This window comes from Cebidichthys violaceus, unplaced genomic scaffold, assembly GCF_023349555.1.
Source record: "Cebidichthys violaceus isolate CVI_PGR_0920_01 unplaced genomic scaffold, fCebVio1.0.p SCAF_65, whole genome shotgun sequence".
In the NCBI taxonomy this organism is placed as follows: domain Eukaryota; kingdom Metazoa; phylum Chordata; class Actinopteri; order Perciformes; family Stichaeidae; genus Cebidichthys; species Cebidichthys violaceus.
This window is the reverse complement of record NW_027176872.1, coordinates 416,978-436,279: the sequence shown is the minus strand read 5'-3', so window position 1 is coordinate 436,279 and position 19,302 is coordinate 416,978. Positions and strand designations below refer to the sequence as shown.

The window sequence follows — 19,302 nt, the reverse complement described above, 5'->3', positions numbered from 1 at the left end:
TAGTATTTACATTTGATATACTACTTGTATAGTAGTATTGAAGACTGTGCATGGAAGTCTAATATCAACTGAATCTTTAAATGGTCCCTTTTCAAGACCGAGCCTCAGGATGGAGCCACTTTAAGGCACTTATTTTTATATTTAGATTGTGCTTATGGATATTACAGAACAAATGTGTAATTAATCAAAATAGTTGCACTCACTTAAACAGGGGCCTTTGGGGCACTTCAGGGTTTTGCGGGGATTTGCCCACTTTGCCCAGTTGGTAATCCTTGACTTCAGCTTGCCCTCGACCAAACCACAACATTGAAATGCTTACACATAAATACATTAGTAATAATGATACAACAATGTAATCATGAAACTGACAGGAGCCATTTTGCTGCATAATGAGTACCGTTGACACTTGAAGTGCATTTTGCTGATAACACTCCTGTACTGCATGAGGTAACATTTTGAATGTACTTGAAATGGTGTACTTTCCATTTAGGTATTGCTGAAAACTTCCAAACATAATTTTACCGTTTTGTGCCTGAGTAAATACATCCAATTAAATTGAATAATGCTCTCATTCTTCCATTAAGTGTAATCATAACTATATACTTTTAAACCATCGTCCTTGAAATAAACATATAAAATGTGATGCCTGTGTAAAGTATACTTATTATTCCATATGGAGTTGTCATGAGGATTGGAGGGATTTTTTTTCCTTACAACTTCAAACGTTTACAATGTGTTGACAATGTAACAACATATACATGTATCATATAGAGCACATGTGTGAAAAGTACAAACTATCAGCCATATCAATTCAGTTAATGAAGAAAGAAGAAAAATAACTTAATCAGATGGTATTATAAATAATATTGCTAATAACAATAAACATATTAACATGAATAATAATCTATATAATAATAATAATAATAATAATAATAATAAAAGAAGAAGAAAAAGAAGAAGAAGAGAAAAACAAAGTAAAAACAAAATAAATATATTTTGGTAACAAAACTTTGAGAAAAATTTAGGAGGCTTAAAACAACATTTCATTTAAATTATAAAACAACTTAAAAGATGGGGTTGAGTTAAGAAATGTAGCTGTATGAATATGAAATTCCCCTAAGTCAGGGGTGTCAAACTCAATCACAGAGAGGGCCAGAAAATTTAGGACTACTAAAAATTGGGACTATGTTGAGGGCCAAATAGGGTCAACATTTAATAAACAGGATAGAATGGATATTGGAGAAAGTGCAAAAAGAAATAGGCTACACTATTTTATGCATAGTCAGGTCCATAAGTATTTGGACTGTGACATAATTTTTCTAATTTTGCTTATTTACACAACCCCAATGGAGTCAATATGTGGTTAAAGTGTAGACTGTCAGCTTTAATGAATTGGCAGCCAAAAAAAAGCCAAACATCTGGCTCTGGTACATACAGTCAGGTTCATAAGTATTTGGACTGTGACACAAATACTTTTGAGCCTCTGAAAATGTGGGTGACTGTGTAAAAGTGGCAGTAATTCCTAAACGGTTATTGTGATTTTTTTGTTTTAGACATTGAATTAATGTCTGGGGTTAGGTTCTGTGATGTGGAAACCCTAAAGATGGAGTGAAGGTGTGCATCAGTGAGACGACTCCTGTGTGGGGTTTTGTTCATCTTCGTCACAGAGAAAAGCTGCTCACACAGGTATGTGCTTCCAAACATGCAGAGCATTTGAGCAGCATGTAGGCGGAGTTGAGGCACCGTTCCGGGGATGAAGCTTGGAAACTGTGCCGCGCCCACAGAGTCATACTTTGCCTTGAGTGTGTCACTACACTGGAGGTCTATCAGCTCCATTTGATTCTGCACAGGTGCTCTTTCCACGTCAACTGATTACTGAGCAGTTCAAATTTAAATTTCTGAGCTGCAAAGTTTGCAGCTCAGAAATTTGATGCCCAAGTTTCCTTGCTGCATCTGAGTCTCCCACAGGCGCAGCTTGGCTTGGTCTGTGATCACACGTCAGCGTCTCTGAAGCTTGAGGTGTAGCGCAGTGAGATGCTTCGTTATGTCGCAAAAAAAGGCCAGCTCACTTCGACACTTTTCGTCCCGGAGCTCTGTGGTGTGGCGGGCCAGTTATAATAGACTTTTCTTTTCTTTTCTTGCGGGCCGGATATAATTGGTCTTGAGTTTGACATGTCTGCCCTAAGTGATGTTTGGGACTCTTACATGGCAACAGCGCCATCTAGCGTCTCATTGCGGCAGAGTCTTTAGCCCACAGCCGAAGACGGAAGTAGCCGGTGTGTCGGTGACACGTCACTGAGGTCAAACGGGAAGAAAGATGGCGAGCACCTACGAGAGTTTCAACTTGTAAGTGCTGCGGATCAACACCGTAACACACCGTAGCTTTAGTTACTGTTCATGCTGAGTGAAAGGGCGAGGGGCCTTCGTCAGAACTTCACGCTGTCACGGCTAAACGGTGAAGCAGCTCGGCGTGTGTAGACCACCTCGTCAGCACAGGCGTCGTGTTACCGCTTCATGCAAACAATGCTAACTGCACCTGATTCCGCAGAAAGTTTTCTACCCTAATCAGCTCTTTTAAACGGGTTGGCTATGACAGCGGCACGTCGTTAACGCCACTGTATGTGACAGGAGTCCCGCGCTACCGGGTAAAGCTAGATATGAGACGGTTTAACGGATGCAACACTTCCAGCCGGTTACAGTGTTCCATTAGCTCTCGTAGCTAACAGGTACTTCTGTCAGCTCACCGTGTAGTCTTCCGCCAGTTGACTCTAGTCCGCATCGTTTCTGTAAGAGTGACGGTGTTACACTGAGCCCCGCTGCAGCTGCTGGGGTGGGGGTTGATGGTGGTGATGGTATTAATGCTCGTGGGTTTTTAAACAGCTCTCGTGTGTGTCTGTCTGTCTGTCTGACCAGGCGCATCACACCAGAGAAGTTCTACATAGAGGCTCTGGATGACGGATCCGAGGACGTCCTGGCTATCGACAGGGTGTCGACCGAGACGACTCTCACAGGTGAGCTTAGGTTTGGTAGGGGCTTGAATGAGAATACAAAGGAGGCTGTAGCAGCACCGAACCTGCTGTATGTATGTATGTATGTATGTATGTATGTATGTATGTATGTATGTATGTATGTATGTAGCAAACATGCTTAATAATAGTTTGATGTCAATTCAAACCAGATTTCCTTTTTCGTTTAGAGGTATGATTTGGTTCACATTTATTCTCATTATTATCTACCCAAAATCTTCCTTGGTGCCACTGTTTTGGTACATTTGCAAAAAGAAAAAAATAAGTTTAATGAAATCCTAAGTAAAGAGTTAAAAATGAAACACCAACATATGGTTTACATTTTGTTCTACCTTGTCTTTTGCAAGTGCCTTCACCATTTCAAATGTTATTCTATATATATGCTGCAGCAGCCATACACTCACGTATATTACTATTTCCGCTGTGTTCTCATTCAATTACATATGTGCAATTATTTATTTATATATATATATATATATATATATATATATATATATATATATATATATATATAAATGTGATAATACCCATTAATTACCCAATAATAAATGGGTATTTTCCAGCTTTGCACAGTAGTCCCACCCCAATCACACATACACACAATCGGATAGTTGTGTTATAATCAGTTAGTTGTGTTAATCATTTTGTACAGACATTCCCAAACACTGGGTGGGTCATAGGAGATTTTATTTGGGTTGCCAAATACATTTTCAGAATTTCTTCCATAGTCTAGATTTTGTGCAGTTCACCTTCCATACACAAGAGGGAGCATGAATGTTCGTAATGTTCTGATAACTGTAGCCTACTTATAACATTGAATCTAATATGAAAAGCTTTCCGTACATTCTGTTTGTTTAACTGATGAAAGGAAATAAAGAGTGAGATAGTTAACGCCATCTAAATGCATTTATTTGGTGTCATTTATAAAATAATTATCTTGTGTATATGTTTTCAATAATGCATGCATAAAACAAAGTTGTGATTTATCAAACGTGTAGCTCTAATATGGCTGGTTTACCTGTTCAAGATAATATAAGTTGCTGCATAAATTACGTTACAAGAATGGCCAAGAACGTTCATTTACGCACAAGTTTGTTGTGAATTTGGCCATGATGGTTTATTTATTTTTTTTAAGTATGTCGCTAGAAAAAAAGTTTGGGAAACACTGCTGTAGTAGGTAAAAATGGCAAACATTTTTTACTAGTTGTAGTTGCATAACTATCACTTTATTCTCTAATCATTTTAATTTGCGACATAAAAAAATAGCTCATCAGTTGCAGCCCTAGCTGAGATGATTCATGCTGTTGCTTAACCCTTGCTGTGTGCCTGCTTTGGTCCTCAGTGAGGAGGGACATCCCTGCGTCTGCGGAAACCAGGCCCATATGCGGACTCATGGGGACGATCCGCCTGGTGGCAGGTGAGTCAAGAGCACATGAAGACTGCCGGGACATTCCAGCAGCGTTGGATGGGTTTTCATCTCCAACCACTTCTTCTGTGTTAGGCATGTACCTGGTTGTCATCACGAAGAAGAAGAAGGTGGGGGACCTGCTGGGCCATGTTGTGTGGAAGGCCGTGGACTTTGACATCATCTCCTACAAGAAGACGATACTGCACCTGACGGACAACCAGGTGAGGGATCTCATGGCTCCGGGTTGCACTTGTGGCTGGAAGAGCTGGCAGACATCTAACCGAGCTTAGTGTGGTGGTCAGAGAATTTAGAGGGTTTAAATGTCCTTCACGATGGTGGACATGATTGATTTTCATGTAGAAGGTGTTCCCAAAGTGGCCCTTTGGTGTCCGATCCGCTAGCAGCGGCTTCCACCGCCCTCTCTCAACTTTGGATCTGGGTCCGTCTCTTTGTTTCAGATGCAAGACAACAAGGCTTTCCTATCCATGATCAACAATGTGCTTCACACAGATGGCTTCTACTTTGCAACGGACTACGACCTGACCCACACCCTGCAGCGCCTGGCCAACACCAGCCCCGAGTTTCAGGAGATGAGCCTTCTGGAGAGGGTGAGATGAACCTCAAGCCCATTTTCCCTCGCTAACATCTGGCTTTTGTCTTTGGTGGGAAAGGTCACAATCATTCTCGGGACAAATTACTCTGCAGTAGTCACAGGTATTTATCGACTCTAGCTCGGTGCGATTTGGACAATTATTATAATTTATTGTACAAAACATACAATGAATCTGCTCTCCTTACACCACCAGACTCCAGTCAGACAACAGTCATTATTTCCTCTCTGATCCTCGAAACACACTCCGTTCAAACTTGACAGAATCAAAATAAAACTCATGGAATCCGTCTTTGTTAGTCTTTTCACCGTTCCGACAATCACCAACTCTGGTTTGGTCAAAATAAACCCCTAAATTCACCGAGTTAGATGTGAAAAGAAACAGCCGTTACATGCGCTCCTCAGTGCTATCAGACTCCATTGACAGAAGGTCATTTTACCTCGCCGACCATTTTAACAAATTGACGTTGAACGTAACACCAGAAAAAAACAAACAGAAGGTATACTGGTCTACTGGCAATAGGAGAGGAGTCCATCGCCTATTTTTAGCTGGTTTTCCTGTGTTTTAAAAAAAAAACCTGCATATATGCACTAATTTTGGTGGAAAAAGGGGTGTTGTATACCAAATACATGCCTGTCTCTCTGTGAGTTGGTGAGCTCTCAGTGGCCAGAATTAAATACACAATTAGAAATGTTGTTACCCATAAAATGACAAATTAATTAAATTCAGATTAACAATAAAAAAAAAACATCAATCTCAATGAATAATTCCAAATGTAAGTATTTTTTCCTACAGTAAGCCTCATCTCCGGGTGTAGGCCAGGCCCCTGTCTGCCTATGTCTCAAGCTTTGTATTAACTCCTGCTAACTGTCCTGTTGCAGGCAGATCAGCGTTTTGTCTGGAACGGCCACCTGTTGAGGGAATTCATCGCACAGCCAGAGGTGAGGCCAAACCAACGTTCTGTCTTTCACAGCATTTATTTAGACTTCTCACTGTGGGATACGCCCCCCCTCCACCCCTGAGGATTCTGGTCCGTAACTGTCCCCACCATTGGAAGCATGCTTGTCTACGGTAGCCTGTGTTCAAACAGGGGACTACAGCAATAGTAGCAGCAGTCTGGCTTCTCGACGCCCATCAGTTGGAAGCACCAGAAGTCTGCAGCTAATATTTTTCTCCATTAAAACATTTAATGTCCATTTTGATTTAACAACGCAATTCAGACACTGTTCAGGCCAACTCTCCAACACCCTAGACCCAAGCAACAGACTAAAGCATTTCAGTAAAGCAAAGCATCTCATTATCTAACACTGTTCTTATCTTACAGTTACACAAGTTTGTTTTTCCTGTTGTCCATGGCTGTATCCTTTCCTGCTGTTTGTTGTTGTTTGTGCTGTTTTAGTGAATGAGTGTGAGATCTATCATGTCGGGCCCATCTCACTGAGTTAGGCAATAAGGCACATCTACTTTATTGTATTGTTGTATTCACGACAATATTACTTTTGTCAATGTGTTTCTTTTAGTATAAAAGTAGTAGTATAACGTTTGTACTGTTCAATGTGTTGATAGAAGTGTTTTTTTGTTCTTGATCAGGATGACTATTAAATGACTTCTACGTGTAGAAATACTGTGTCTAAAGAGGTACTGCAGCCATAAAGAAGTTTTAAGAGCCAACAAAAAAATGCTGCTCACTTTAAAGGGATAGTTCAGATGTTTTGAAGAGGGGTTTGGAATAAGAGACATGAGTACCGGCACAGAAGCAAAGCAATGTTCTGCTGTGGACGGAGGCAGCAGCAAAACGTATTTTAGACACCCTGACGGGGAACTGAAGTCGTTATCTGTGCTCTTTTCGAAGCAGCAAGACTTCATTGACAAAAATCGTTTTTTACCTTGCAGAACACAGAAGTTGCTGGTATACCACTGCCTTAATTGGTTATTTTTGTGTGTGACTTTGGTGTTTAAACTAACCCTTTCTTTAAAACCCCAAAGTACCTCAATACCACAAACAGATTAACCGATCGAGGCAGCGGAAGACCAGCAACGTCTGTGTTCTTTGAGGTAAAATTTCTTTTGTCAATGGAGTCTTGGGAATTTGATAACCACTGAAGTGCCACGTCTGACAGCGCTGTATGACGGTAAAGTAGTGACAATATTCTAAATATTATGTACACATACTTTTGTAGGTGTCTAAGAAACCTTTGCTCTCCAGACCTGGGGCGTGACGACCGCCATCAACATCAATGTTATTTTTTTAAAGTGCGCAGCACTGACTCCTCACTGTTCCATATCAGTTTTCTTAACGCATCTCTTGACTAGTCATCACCATGAAGTCAGGCTGCATCAATGGAAAGGTCTTTGATTGGATTATTATCTCCAGGAGGAGCTGCTTCAGAGCCGGAGTCCGCTACTATGTGCGAGGTAACGCTACTGCCCTCTCCACCGACCCCACACGTCCTCGGGAAATATTTTCTGCCTTCCACGTTCTTTTGCCAACAAATGTTTTACAACCTATTGAAAAAAACATTCGCAGCTCATTTATGGCACGTCCAGCGGATATTATTTTGATGTTGACCAGACCTGTCAAACAGCTGTTTGTGTTTTTGTCCGCAGGCATTGACTCAGAAGGCCATCCTGCTAACTATGTGGAAACGGAGCAGATAGTGCAGTACAACAGCGCCAAGGCTTCGTTCGTTCAGGTGAGCCAAAGCATTGATGCTCCAGGAGAAACGTAGTGAAGTCTGCAATAAGGAAGAATTGAACCGTCGGTCGAGTCAGAATCCAGTGGTTTGTAGTTATAGCATGACGACATACACCATACTTAACCTTTCTGTTGGTCATTGTGTCATGTGACTTGTTGCCTGGAGACAACGGGTGGAAACGTCAGTGAGAGTCTGAGAGAGGAGTGACGGTGTTGTCGGAAATTTGTTGAACTTAGTTTTACCAAAAAGATTTTCAATGTCACGGCCGAATATTTGGCGTATTTAGAAAAATTTACTTTTTGCGAGCGAACAGACAAACCGGATCAAGCAAAAAGGTAAAGAATAAGGTTTTATTTCTCTGTAGGGTTCTTTACATAATGTTGTCAGACACTTATGATACCAATCTGAGCGGCAACAAGAACTTTTAGTGGACGTACATTGACGGTGAGGAGTTGCCCCGAGCGATCACATTACAGCCTGTTTAGCGTCTGCAGCGTTCTCCCTCAATACTCCAAATTTAAAAAAACTGTTGTCCCCATTAGTCACTTAAAAAAAGGTAAAAAATAGGGTCCAGGTTTAAAAATACCTAAGTTCCCATTTAAGCATCAAAATATAGTTAAAACAATTTGAGCATGTCTTCAGTTTTTTTTTTTTTTTCTTCTTTTTTTGTGTGTATTTTTATTCCCTTTTATAATTAGTTTTTACATTCAGTTGTGTCCACTTGGCTCCACATTGCCGTTGCGGCCCAGTGCTCGTCTCCACATTGAATGCATAATGTCCCTTTTTTCTTTTTTTTCCTTCTCCTAGACGAGAGGCTCCATCCCCTTCTACTGGTCCCAAAGGCCCAATCTCAAGTACAAGCCGAAACCGCAAATCAGCAAAACAGTGAACCACGTAAGCTGCCTTTTTAATTTACAATAGACAAAACATGTTTATTTTTTTATCCTCGTTCCTCACAAAGTTTGTCTCTGTTGATTCTCTTGTAGTTGGACGGATTCCAGAGACACTTTGACTCTCAGATTATTCTCTACGGAAGACAAGTCATTTTGAACTTGGTAAGATGTAATTTTGTTATGAAAGCAGTGTGCCAGCTAGGTTTACATTTCACGATACAACCCTAATTAGAAATCATTCTTATTTTTAGATATTTCTTTTTAGATAAGAGGTCTTGTTATCCTTTATTTTTCACAGATCAACCAAAAGGGCTCAGAACAGCCACTGGAGCTGGCGTTCGACAAGATGGTGACCGGCTTGGGTAACGGCATGATCAAGTAAGATCACCGCCAGCTCTGTCCTTCACCCCTCACGCGTTGCTGCATTCTTTTAGGGCCTTGTGTTTACACCACCTGAAATTAGCTTGAGTTCATCACTACCTTTCGGTAAATGCTTTCTTTTTTTCTGCAGGTACATAGCTTTTGACTTTCACAAGGAGTGCAGCCGGATGAGGTGGCACCGCCTGCAGATCTTAGTGGATATGGTTGCCGAAATGCAAGACGAATTTGGGTGAGTGTGCTTATTTATTTATTTTTGTTGCTTTGTGCGCTAGGTAGACATCTACGGCAGTCTCTGCAGCAGAAGTAATGGTGTGTGTGTGTGTGTGTGTGTGTGTGTGTGTGTGTGTGTGTGTGTGTGTGTATCCAGATATTTCCTGGTGGATGCGGACGGAAAGGAGATGTTGACCCAGGAGGGGACGTTTCGGAGCAATTGCATGGACTGTCTGGACCGCACCAATGTCATCCAGAGCATGCTGGCCCAACGCTCGCTGCAGTCACAGCTACGGGTACGATCCTATCACCCCACAGGAAGTGGACATAATAATCACAACAGCTGATCACAGAGAACCGAGGCTGTGCTAGGTTGGATTTGTGTCGGTTAGCTCAATGTAATCCAGCAAAATGTCTATTTCCACTGCATATCATATCATCAGCACAACAACGGTCATGTCATTCGATCCGTGTTCAAGGGATAGTTTGGATGTTTTGAAGTGGTGCTGTATGAGGTACTTATCCAAAGTCAGCGTATTACCTACAATAGATGACGGCCGACACACCCCCAGTCTGATTCAGACAGCAGTACCAGGCACGGGAGCAAAACAATACTCTCGCAAAAGCCAATGGACTCCATTGACAAAATCAGCAATTTGCAGTTGCTGCTGCTTAGTTTGCGTTATTGTGTGACTTTGATGAATCTGAACTAACCCTGTAAAACACCGAAGTCACACAATCTCACAAACAAATTAACAGATACAGGCAGAGGTGGACCAGCAACTCCCGTGTCCTGCGAGGTGAAAGTACATTTTTTTTTCCAATGGAGTCTGGTGGCCTCCTCGAGAACATAGACTTCTATAACTCCTGTCAATTAAACTTCCCACTTCCTTCAGATGTTTCACATTTAAAAGCCTACCAGGATAGTGAGGGATTGTGCCCTGCTTGTCAGGAAGTGTTTCATTCAAAGTAGCGCAATGACAATGCCAATTGAAAAAAGAAAAGAAAATGCAAATAAGTAGAAAGGATTAAGGAAAGGAAAAAAAATTGTGAAGTAAAACAGTATTTGTGTTTCAAAAAAGCAAGTCAGAGGACAAGAGTGGAGAGTATGACATGATTCTGTTGGTGTAGTGATGGCATAAATGGACATTGTATTGAATTTTCAAGACGAGAGGTACACATGGAGGTTGAGTTTGCATTCACAGCAACTTCAAATAAGAGCAAATCAGAAAATGGGAAGGCTCCTTGCTAAAACATCATGTAATATACTATAAGCTTTTAAGCCTTTGACAAACAATCAGAAGGTTCATTTTGGACTCTAAAATCTGTGTGTGTGTGTGTGTGTGTGTGTGTGTGTGTGTGTGTGTCTGTGTGTCTGTGTCTGTGTCTGTGTGTGTGTGTGTGTGTGTGTGTGTGTGTGTGTGTGCGCGTGTGCAGAGAATGGGAATCCTCCACGTGGGCCAGCAGATCGAGGAGCAGGCAGACTTTGGCAAGATGTTCAAGAACGGTGGGCTCACACTACCAGTTTCCCATTTCACCGGGCCAAGCCCCCGTTTAAGGGTCTGAGATGTTAATACGATCTGTTCTCTTCTATTTCTCCCCTTCCTACACGTCTGTTCACGTGCAGCCTGGGCAGACAACGCCGACGCCTGTGCCAAGCAGTATGCGGGTACTGGTGCCTTGAAGACCGACTTCACCAGGTTAGTTTTCACACAGCAAACGGATACCTTCCAGCTGAACACATGCTAACTGCCTGCTAATGACAAAAGAAAAAGTCTAAGGATGGAGCTGTCTGCTAGTTTATCTTTTCTGCTAGTTTATCTTTTCAACTATCTGTCCTTCCCCAGTGTTAATTATTTGGTTGCTCTCTCAGATTTATGAGCATTAACCCTCTGAACCCTAAGCAGTTTTGGGGCATTCTTTTGGTCCTGTCATATTTTTCTCTCTGTGGCCTTGATTTTCTCTGCAATATCTAAAAAATATATTTTGAGGAGTATAACAGTTACAGTGCCATAAATCATAAGAAAGAAAAAGAATTTCTGTGTTGATTTACTTTATAAAAATGTAAAAACACTGGAATCTATATGTACGGCATGTTATCAAATGTCTACAAGTTTAACCAATTTTGGGGAAAACGGAGGCTCTACATGCTATATACATTGAACTATTTTTACAACCTCTGTGCCTGCTGTTCTGTCCAAAATTCACAGAGTTGTTGCCATGGGACTGTTGTTCTCAGCGGAGTCAATCATGGCTTCCTAGTTACGCTGAGGAGCTAAGAATGTAATGCTCTTCACAGGCTCTAGTCAATTCAAACGGCTTGTTTGGGACAAGATTTTAAATGAGGCATGTAGAATAAAAAGTTTTTAATGAGGTTTCACAATTTTAGACTTCGATTTGGTTGCTTTTTCTGAAGGAAGTGTTCGTTCAAAGACCGTCGGAAAGATTTTTTTACAGCTTCTGGCTGTGATAAACCGTGTAGTTTGGGCAATTTGTTTAAGGAAAACATGCTTTTAAATCCCGCCGGAGGGTTTTGGGGTTCAGAGGGTTAAGTTCACATGTAGTAAGAAAGCTGTCTAAAATGGAGAGGGTTTATCCTCTGGGGAGCATGAAATGGCCTCTGTAAATGAGATTAGACGTTAGTTGGTGTTAAATTGGGAGGCTTGAGGACGGGTCAGGGGGATAACAAAATTATTTGTATCCAACCTATGAGGACATAAGTGATTTTCTACATGTTGTTGACCCACATGATGATCTCACAGGACAGGGAAGAGGACTCAGTGGGGGCTGCTGATGGACGGCTGGAACTCCATGATCCGATATTACAAAAACAACTTCTCCGATGGTTTTAGACAGGTGGGTCCAAACCTTTGTGGATTTGATGTGTGGATTAGTGCCTTGTGTTTTACTATTACTTGGGTGGCCAAAACTTTGTTTATTGTGGGTCATACACAGAAAAATATAAGAAGTCAGGGGACAAACTATAGTAAATGTGTAGTTTTTGAGAAGTTCCAATGCAAGAGCATCAGTGTTTCTAGACCAGAAACCTAACGTGCCAGTGAATTAAGTGTGGGACTGGCGTTTAGTTTCGCCGCAACGGATTCCTTGCAACTTCACTTGCACTTCTGTGACAAAGTACTCGTTTACCCAATGTTTCTGAAATTTTCGGCACTCACTCACTATCGTCCGTCTTTTCGGTTCAGCCATATTTACCAAATCAAGTGAGGTAAATGTTTCAGTAATCAGTAGCCTGACCCACCAGATGGTTTTACACAGAACCATCTCTGAAGCCATCATTGGAAACTGTTTGCAAAAGGGCAGGCACTTTCAAAATGTACGTGGCAGGTGATTGGACAAATCATCTGTCAATCAAACTAACTCTAACCGAAGCCAGTAGGGAGAAGAGCGAAAACATCTTTTCCACCTTGGAAATCCTTCAGCAAAGAAATACTCTCCAGTTCTGATATAACTGATGCTATTCCAGCTACACTAACCTCTTCAGGGGCCTCCATTGTCGTGAACAGCAAACATTTGCCTCTCTGTGTCATCTGACACAAACTTAAGCCACGGCCATAGCTACCAGTAGCTCCTCACAGGAAACTGAGTGGTCCTTGCGCGGCTTACACAAACGCACTATTTGATACTTGAAGCCTGACGAGATGGGTTTTTGTGTGATATGTGATCCCGCGATTGTCGCGATATCGTGGAAATTCAGCTGCCGTGCAAGGTAAAGTAATCACCGTAGGTCAAGTAGTTGGTCATAATGGCTGCAACATCTAGTGTTTAAACTAAGACGTGCAACGTACAGGCCGCTATTAGTGCTTATTTTTAGAAATTGGTGATGTAGTTTGGCCACCCATGGCAGAAGGTGAAACGTGGTACTGTACAGTTGAAATGTAGACCTGTCAGTTATCTTCAGTTACAGTAGACTCTTTAGGAGAATTGGTCATGACCGAATCTGGAGATCTCTCATTTGCTGACACAATGTAGAGAGTGATAAATTAGATACATTTGAAGCTGGTCATTTAGAGACGCACTCATACTGCAACACTGCAAACAGTAAGAAACAGTTGGTCTGTTCTAACGCAGGACTCCATCGATCTGTTCCTGGGGAACTATGCTGTGGACGAAGCTGATTGGGCCACCCCGCTGCGTGACACCAAAGACTGGAAGTTCCTGACGGTAAGAATGGTTCTGGAAGATAGACGGATAGGTTTTTCCTCTTTTCCCGATGTTTTTCTTTAATGTGACTCTTTTCCTTTTCCAGTTGCCTATCGTCATGGTGGTAGCATTCTCCATGTGTATCATCTGCCTGCTAATGGCTGGTAAGACCAACTGCAATTAACTCAAATTAACAGTAATTTTCATTCTGCAAACATAACAACATGCATCAGGGTTTAGTTATCCTAAATTAAATTCTGATCATGCTTAAAATATTGAAGCAGTAAGTGCTATTTTTGGAAAGTTCCCCCAACAGATCCTTTTAAATGTGTTCCACTGACTCGGTATGATTGCTGTCCCTCCCCCCCCCCCCCCCCCCCGTCAGGTGAGACGTGGACTGAGACGCTGGCCTATGTTCTGTTCTGGGGAACAGCCAGCGTGGTGACGGGCGGCCTCATCCTCTTTAATGGACTGGACTTCGTAGACGCCCCCAAGCTGGTCCAGAAGGAGAAGCTGGACTGAATGTGTGCGTGTGGAAAGCAGCTTGGCCCTGGCGATCTCACCGCTTCATCCTCTGGCTCTTCGTCACTTTACCCCCAGCATCAGCACCCGCAGGCCTGGAGCCTTTACTAACGGACGGGGTGGAGTGGAGTGGAGGATGGCGGTGGGAAGCGGGGGCCGGGCCTCGTGCGCGACAACGGCGGAAGAGACAGGGACTGGGAGTGCACGTTGCCGGCTGCTGTCCACACTGCAGATACTGTCATGTGGACAGGACTGTCTGTCCACAGTTTTACTGGACACTGAACCTCTGGAGTTTGTTCTTACTGGATGTGATTGTTTCGATGATTTCAGAGGAATACTGTGGGGCCTATATGTAAATGTACGCCCCATTGAATTCCCTTAATGGGTGTATTGGGATCAGTTCTTTTGCCTTTTGTCTTTTTTATTATTGCCAATATATGTTCATCCATGCACAGATGCTCTGTCCCAGGTTAGACGCTGCCTGCTTCGATGGTTCAAGACCAGAAATGGGTTGATGAGCCTATGCGGTTCCAAAGGCTCCAGGAAATCCGGCCTTCTTTGGCAACGACTTCAATTACACAGCCAGTGTATAATCAGAAGTCCTCAGTATCCCAAATGTCTATTGGCGATTTGTTGGATGGTGCACTTTTATCACTTCACATAGTTGTGAAATACGTCAGGTATGCTGTATATTTAACATGTGTTTGTGATTATCATCTGTGTCATTGGTTGTTATCAATACACAGTGAAAATCATATGAGGTTGATCAGTTAAAAGGCCACTGCAGGATGTAATTTTGTGTCTGTTGAAGGCAGACACGAACTCTACGGTTTGGAGTGAGCTTCTCACTCCAAAACCTTGCTTAAAATAACTACGGAAGTTAAGGAACTACAGATGTTACGAAATTTCAAACAAAACTAGGGTATAATAGATCAACGTTGGTTCAGAGGGGAGGCAAAGATAGGTCTCTTGGGTGAAAGTCCCAGGTTTGTTTGATCCAGACAACCTTTTCTAAAAGATGCCCCGATGCGTCGGTATCAGACGCTGAGGGGCACTGACAAAGCAGCAGTATAAGACGAGGTGGGAGCGAGAGCGGGTTCTGCACTACATGTTATCTGCCATGTGTTGAGGTGTGTCATTACAACTGACTGTAATCGTAGGTGTCATGGAACTTGGCGCTTTATTTACCATGAAGTTATTTGTGCATAGAAACAAGTATTAAGTGCTCTCTATCTACTTAATTCTTGCTCTCAAATGAGTCAGTTGTCTGACCCGTCCTATCGGACTTCCCTTCAAAGCCACTCCCCCAAAAGTATCACAATGAATGTAAACAACAAACATGGCTGTTAGTACTCCAAAGCTTGTGGAAGACTGGTGACATGCAATTGGTGGACAGGCATTTAGCACGTCTAATCATTTCATATGTGCGACAGCCATAGATACCAGACCTTTTTTTTATTTTTTATTATTATTTATTGATTGCTGTCGGGATCCAATAAGAATTTCAACAAATATAACAAAAAGGTTTTCAAGAAGATTACCAACCCTAGCTTCAGTGATAGTTGGATATTGAATATTTCTTCAACAACGTGTCAGCTTCGACTGCACAATCTGATTCTAAATGACTGCTTGGTTTGATTTGGGATGGAGATGCATGGTTATACTTCAGATTTTGCCTGTTATATTATCTGTGACATTCCTAAATATATGTTAAACGGTAACAATATTTAATGTTCTGTTCTGTTGGGTCGTGTAACTGGAGAGCATTAATTTCCACCTCCATGACGCCAGCCCGGCTCTGGGCAGTTACCCTGTGCTAAGAGAATGTTCGACTTGATGAGGATCACACAAATGCATTATTAACTTTGACTCTGTAAATGTAGATCTATGCTTCTTGATCAATGGGTCTCATGCAAGTGATTTATGAGAATCTGTGGCATTCACCAAGTTACTCGTATTTGGACATCTTTCTTAGGTACGAACAAAAGCCAAGTGAGTGGTCCAGACCTGTAGCACGAGTCATGAACTTTTTTGATTTTACAAATTGTTATGCCTTAATCTGAATGAATTTGCAGTTTAAATATGAAACTGAATACTCGATCAAATAAAATATTTAAGATAAACTTACAGCAAAACTAATCTGTTCCCTGTATCTTCATCATGGCTGCCAGTAAAAAAATAAATACAATATTGGCATTTTTTGTTACAGAACTTATACATGACAGTAATTCTCTCACTGACAGCTGCCTCTGGGTCTCTCTGCAGGTCTCTGTCTAGCATCATCCTCTCTTGCACCTTAAAGTGGTAACATCACTTACTTTAGGCTATTACATTCTTGTTTAATATCTCCATGAATTTCACATCCTCTCATCCGTTTTGCTTTAGAACAAACTGTACAGAAGATGTGAACGTAGCCACATGATGTCCCCCATTGATTTGTGGGATGTAATTTTGAAGCCTTGAGTTTGGCATTTTTGCCATCGCCATCTTTTTTTTTTTTTTTTTTTTTGGCAGCTGAGCAAGCTGAAAACACAGCTGTCATATTGTCGCCTTGTTCTAGTAAATATGTTCACTTACGCATCCAGCCGATTACTTCTATACACCAAAAGACACAGCTCCAGTAGATCTCATCAGTGACCTGTTCACTCATTGAGCAAGTGCCTTTACAATGTTAGGAAAGCCGAAACAAATGCTGCTTTCATGAAGGTTTTAGGAAACCAAAGAGGATTACGGTGCGTGGTATGTGAGGTATGAGTATGATTTGTATTAAAAGAGCTCAAACATAAATACACCTGTATGGTGCTTTGATTTAATATTAAAGTGAAAGTTCAGGGACAGAACATGGTAAAACTAAGCGACTCAAACGTTTTATGCTGAATTGAGCTGATAGTTCTTTGATACGCTGTGTCAATAAAAGCTGTAGTGAGATGCTCAAAGGTGGTATTTTATGGCAGGACTGCTTGACAGTTAATGTTTTCTCCACCTCCTTGTATGCTGAAACGTTTCTGCTCCTTCCCATTTAAACCACGAGCCATGTTTACTGTTGGAGTCTATTTCAGGGTCCCTTTATCAGCTTCTATTAGCTTTAACATGTTCAAAATTGTGTTATTTATCAGATGTCGATAATGACTGCAGTACTTTGAACAGCCTTGATCTTATGATACATTAGTGTTTGCCCCATTTATTGTTTTATTGTATGTTTAGTGCTTCTGGGCCTCTATATTTGGTGCTTTATTGGTTATATTGTTTTATGAGTCTTTTGTGATTTCATTTTCTTATGTACTTTGTAACATTGTAAAAAAAAAAAAAAAGTGTTTGTCATCATTTGAAGCTACCCAGTTGAGCTTTGAGGATTGGTGATTGTTTAGAGTGACGTATATCTACAGGCTAAACCCTGGAAGTTAGCATTGCACTGGATCCCTTGACAAAAAGATTTTTCATGTTATTTTGGTTTATTGCAAAAAAATAATCTCCGTCTCAACGTTTATGATACAAGTCTTGTTCAGCAAGATAATCAGTGTAGCATGGACACTTAGCCAGTCAGAGATAGCCAGCCATGAAAAGTTACTGTCAGACCGGGAGTCTGGTGGAGCTTAAACAGTTACTAGATTCACATTTAAGATAAGATGAACTTTATTTGATCCTGAGCTTCAGAATTCTGATGTTGGAGCAGTTGGGTTGGCTAAGTGAGCTGCCCAGCTCATCAAAGAGAGGGTGAGAGGTGTTATTTAGAATGGTTTTGATCTTGTCCTCCAGACTGTCCAGTTCCACCCCAAAAACAGAGCTGGCCTTCCTCACCAGCTTGTTCAGTCTGCTGGCTTCACCGGCCTTGATGCGGCCTCCCCAGAACACCACAACAAAGACCAATGAATTGGCTACTACAGACTGGTAGAAGATCTGCAGGAGTCTGTTGCACATACATTGAAGGACCTGAGTCTCCTCAGAAAGAACAGTCTCCTCTGTCACTTCCCGAGTAAGGCGTCAGTGTTATGGGACCAGTCTAGCTATTGTTGAATTAGATCCCAAGATACCAGTATGAGTCCACTATCTTCACTTCCTTCCCCTGGACGATAACCGGTACTGTTCCTCTGGTAGTCCACCACCACTTGCTCTTTGGCCTCGCTGGTATAGAGCTTCGGTTGACTGCCGTTGCACAGTGTGGTGAAGCTCTCTATCAGTCCTCTGTTCTCAGAAACCAGAGTAAAAGCGGAAGTCTGAGGTGGAGATAGTGAAGAGGACCGGCCCTTGAACAGTTCCCTGAGGTGCGCCAATGTTGACTCACAGGAAGACGTTTCAGACAGGAGAGTACGACAACGAACTCGAAGGTCATCAAGAACTGCGGTGCATAGAGAACGTGGCGTTGCGTGTTGCACTGTGTTGTGTAAAAACTGATTTTTGCTTAAATGTGTGTGTTTGTGAACCGTAGCTGCTGTTGAGTGGTTATTCTCTTTACATCTCTGTGTTGGCTGCCTCAGTGATGCTTTATTCTGCTGTTAAAGTGGCAGGTTATTTCATTTCTGTAGCCTAACGATGCTTGTTGCACCTTCCGCGGTGTCCATAGCTCTTTTTATTTATTGTTGGTCATTATTGCGTAATTGGCTGTTTATAGTATATTTACAATCAATAATCAGTTGTGTGCACAAGCTACAAAGGAACATAGAGTACCGAAAAGGAATTTATTGTTGTTTTGGAAATTGGGGCTCTGTAGTGCAGTTCACGCCCGGGGCTGGCATGACTATATTTTGACATGATTATGCCGAAAGGTCTCTAATTTTATTATTCTATCATATAATATTATATCTGTCCCTTTTTAAAAATGTAACACAGTGAAATGACTTGGTGTACTAACCTACTTTTGCTTTTATCTGAGTAGACGCAAGTAAAATACTTTTTCTTCCATAAACTTTTGAATGCATGTGTTTTAGTGTACTATTAGTCCACTGTGGTGTTCATTTACTCGTGTAAATGATTTTACTACTGTTTCTACCATTGACAATACCATGCTTATCCAATCAGATGTCGACAAAACAACAAGCTTAAAATTCCAGTTCAGATTAGCCTCAGTGAGCAGAAAGTTAGAGGCCTAGGACACCAAGGTATTTCACTCCATTCAATGAAATACTGTATCCAAATGGCTGATAATTTTAAGTTTAAGTGTATTAAAGTACAAAACAAATATTGAATCGTCTCAGTTGTCATCACCTGACGTATGTATGTAACTACAGTAGGATTCTCTGGTCTATAGAGTCAACTGTGAACCTGATCTTTCTCTTGCCTTCTAATGGCTCCTGGTTGATGAACTTTCACTTGCTGATAGGGGTTTTAATCTGGAGTTCACTGGCAATTCTACACCGATTACACCTGGCATTAAAATGCAGTCTGTAACTGGACACG

At 41.6% G+C, this 19,302-nt stretch overlaps 1 protein-coding gene across 1 annotated transcript; it reads left to right on the top strand.

Moving 5' to 3' along the window:
• Positions 1–2,262: 2,262 nt before the first annotated feature.
• On the top strand, positions 2,263–16,104 carry LOC137890472 (phosphatidylinositol-3-phosphatase SAC1-B). Its single transcript, XM_068734561.1, has 20 exons — positions 2,263–2,346; positions 2,914–3,011; positions 4,369–4,443; positions 4,528–4,655; positions 4,893–5,042; positions 5,927–5,986; positions 6,370–6,403; positions 7,359–7,460; positions 7,653–7,738; positions 8,549–8,635; positions 8,728–8,796; positions 8,933–9,012; positions 9,146–9,244; positions 9,383–9,521; positions 10,663–10,732; positions 10,853–10,925; positions 11,988–12,081; positions 13,315–13,407; positions 13,493–13,550; positions 13,772–16,104. Exons 1-20 carry the CDS (start codon positions 2,318–2,320, stop codon positions 13,906–13,908), a joined length of 1,761 nt encoding a protein of 586 aa, XP_068590662.1. The 5' UTR covers positions 2,263–2,317; the 3' UTR covers positions 13,909–16,104.
• Positions 16,105–19,302: the final 3,198 nt, after the last annotated feature.

Excerpts from the sequence above, each read along its gene's own strand:
- LOC137890472 (XM_068734561.1), top strand. The coding sequence starts at position 2,318 with ATGGCGAGCACCTACGAGAGTTTCAACTT. Across the intron at positions 7,739-8,548 it reads CCAAGGCTTCGTTCGTTCAG|ACGAGAGGCTCCATCCCCTT; the intron begins GTGAGCCAAAGC and ends TCCTTCTCCTAG. Across the intron at positions 8,636-8,727 it reads TCAGCAAAACAGTGAACCAC|TTGGACGGATTCCAGAGACA; the intron begins GTAAGCTGCCTT and ends ATTCTCTTGTAG.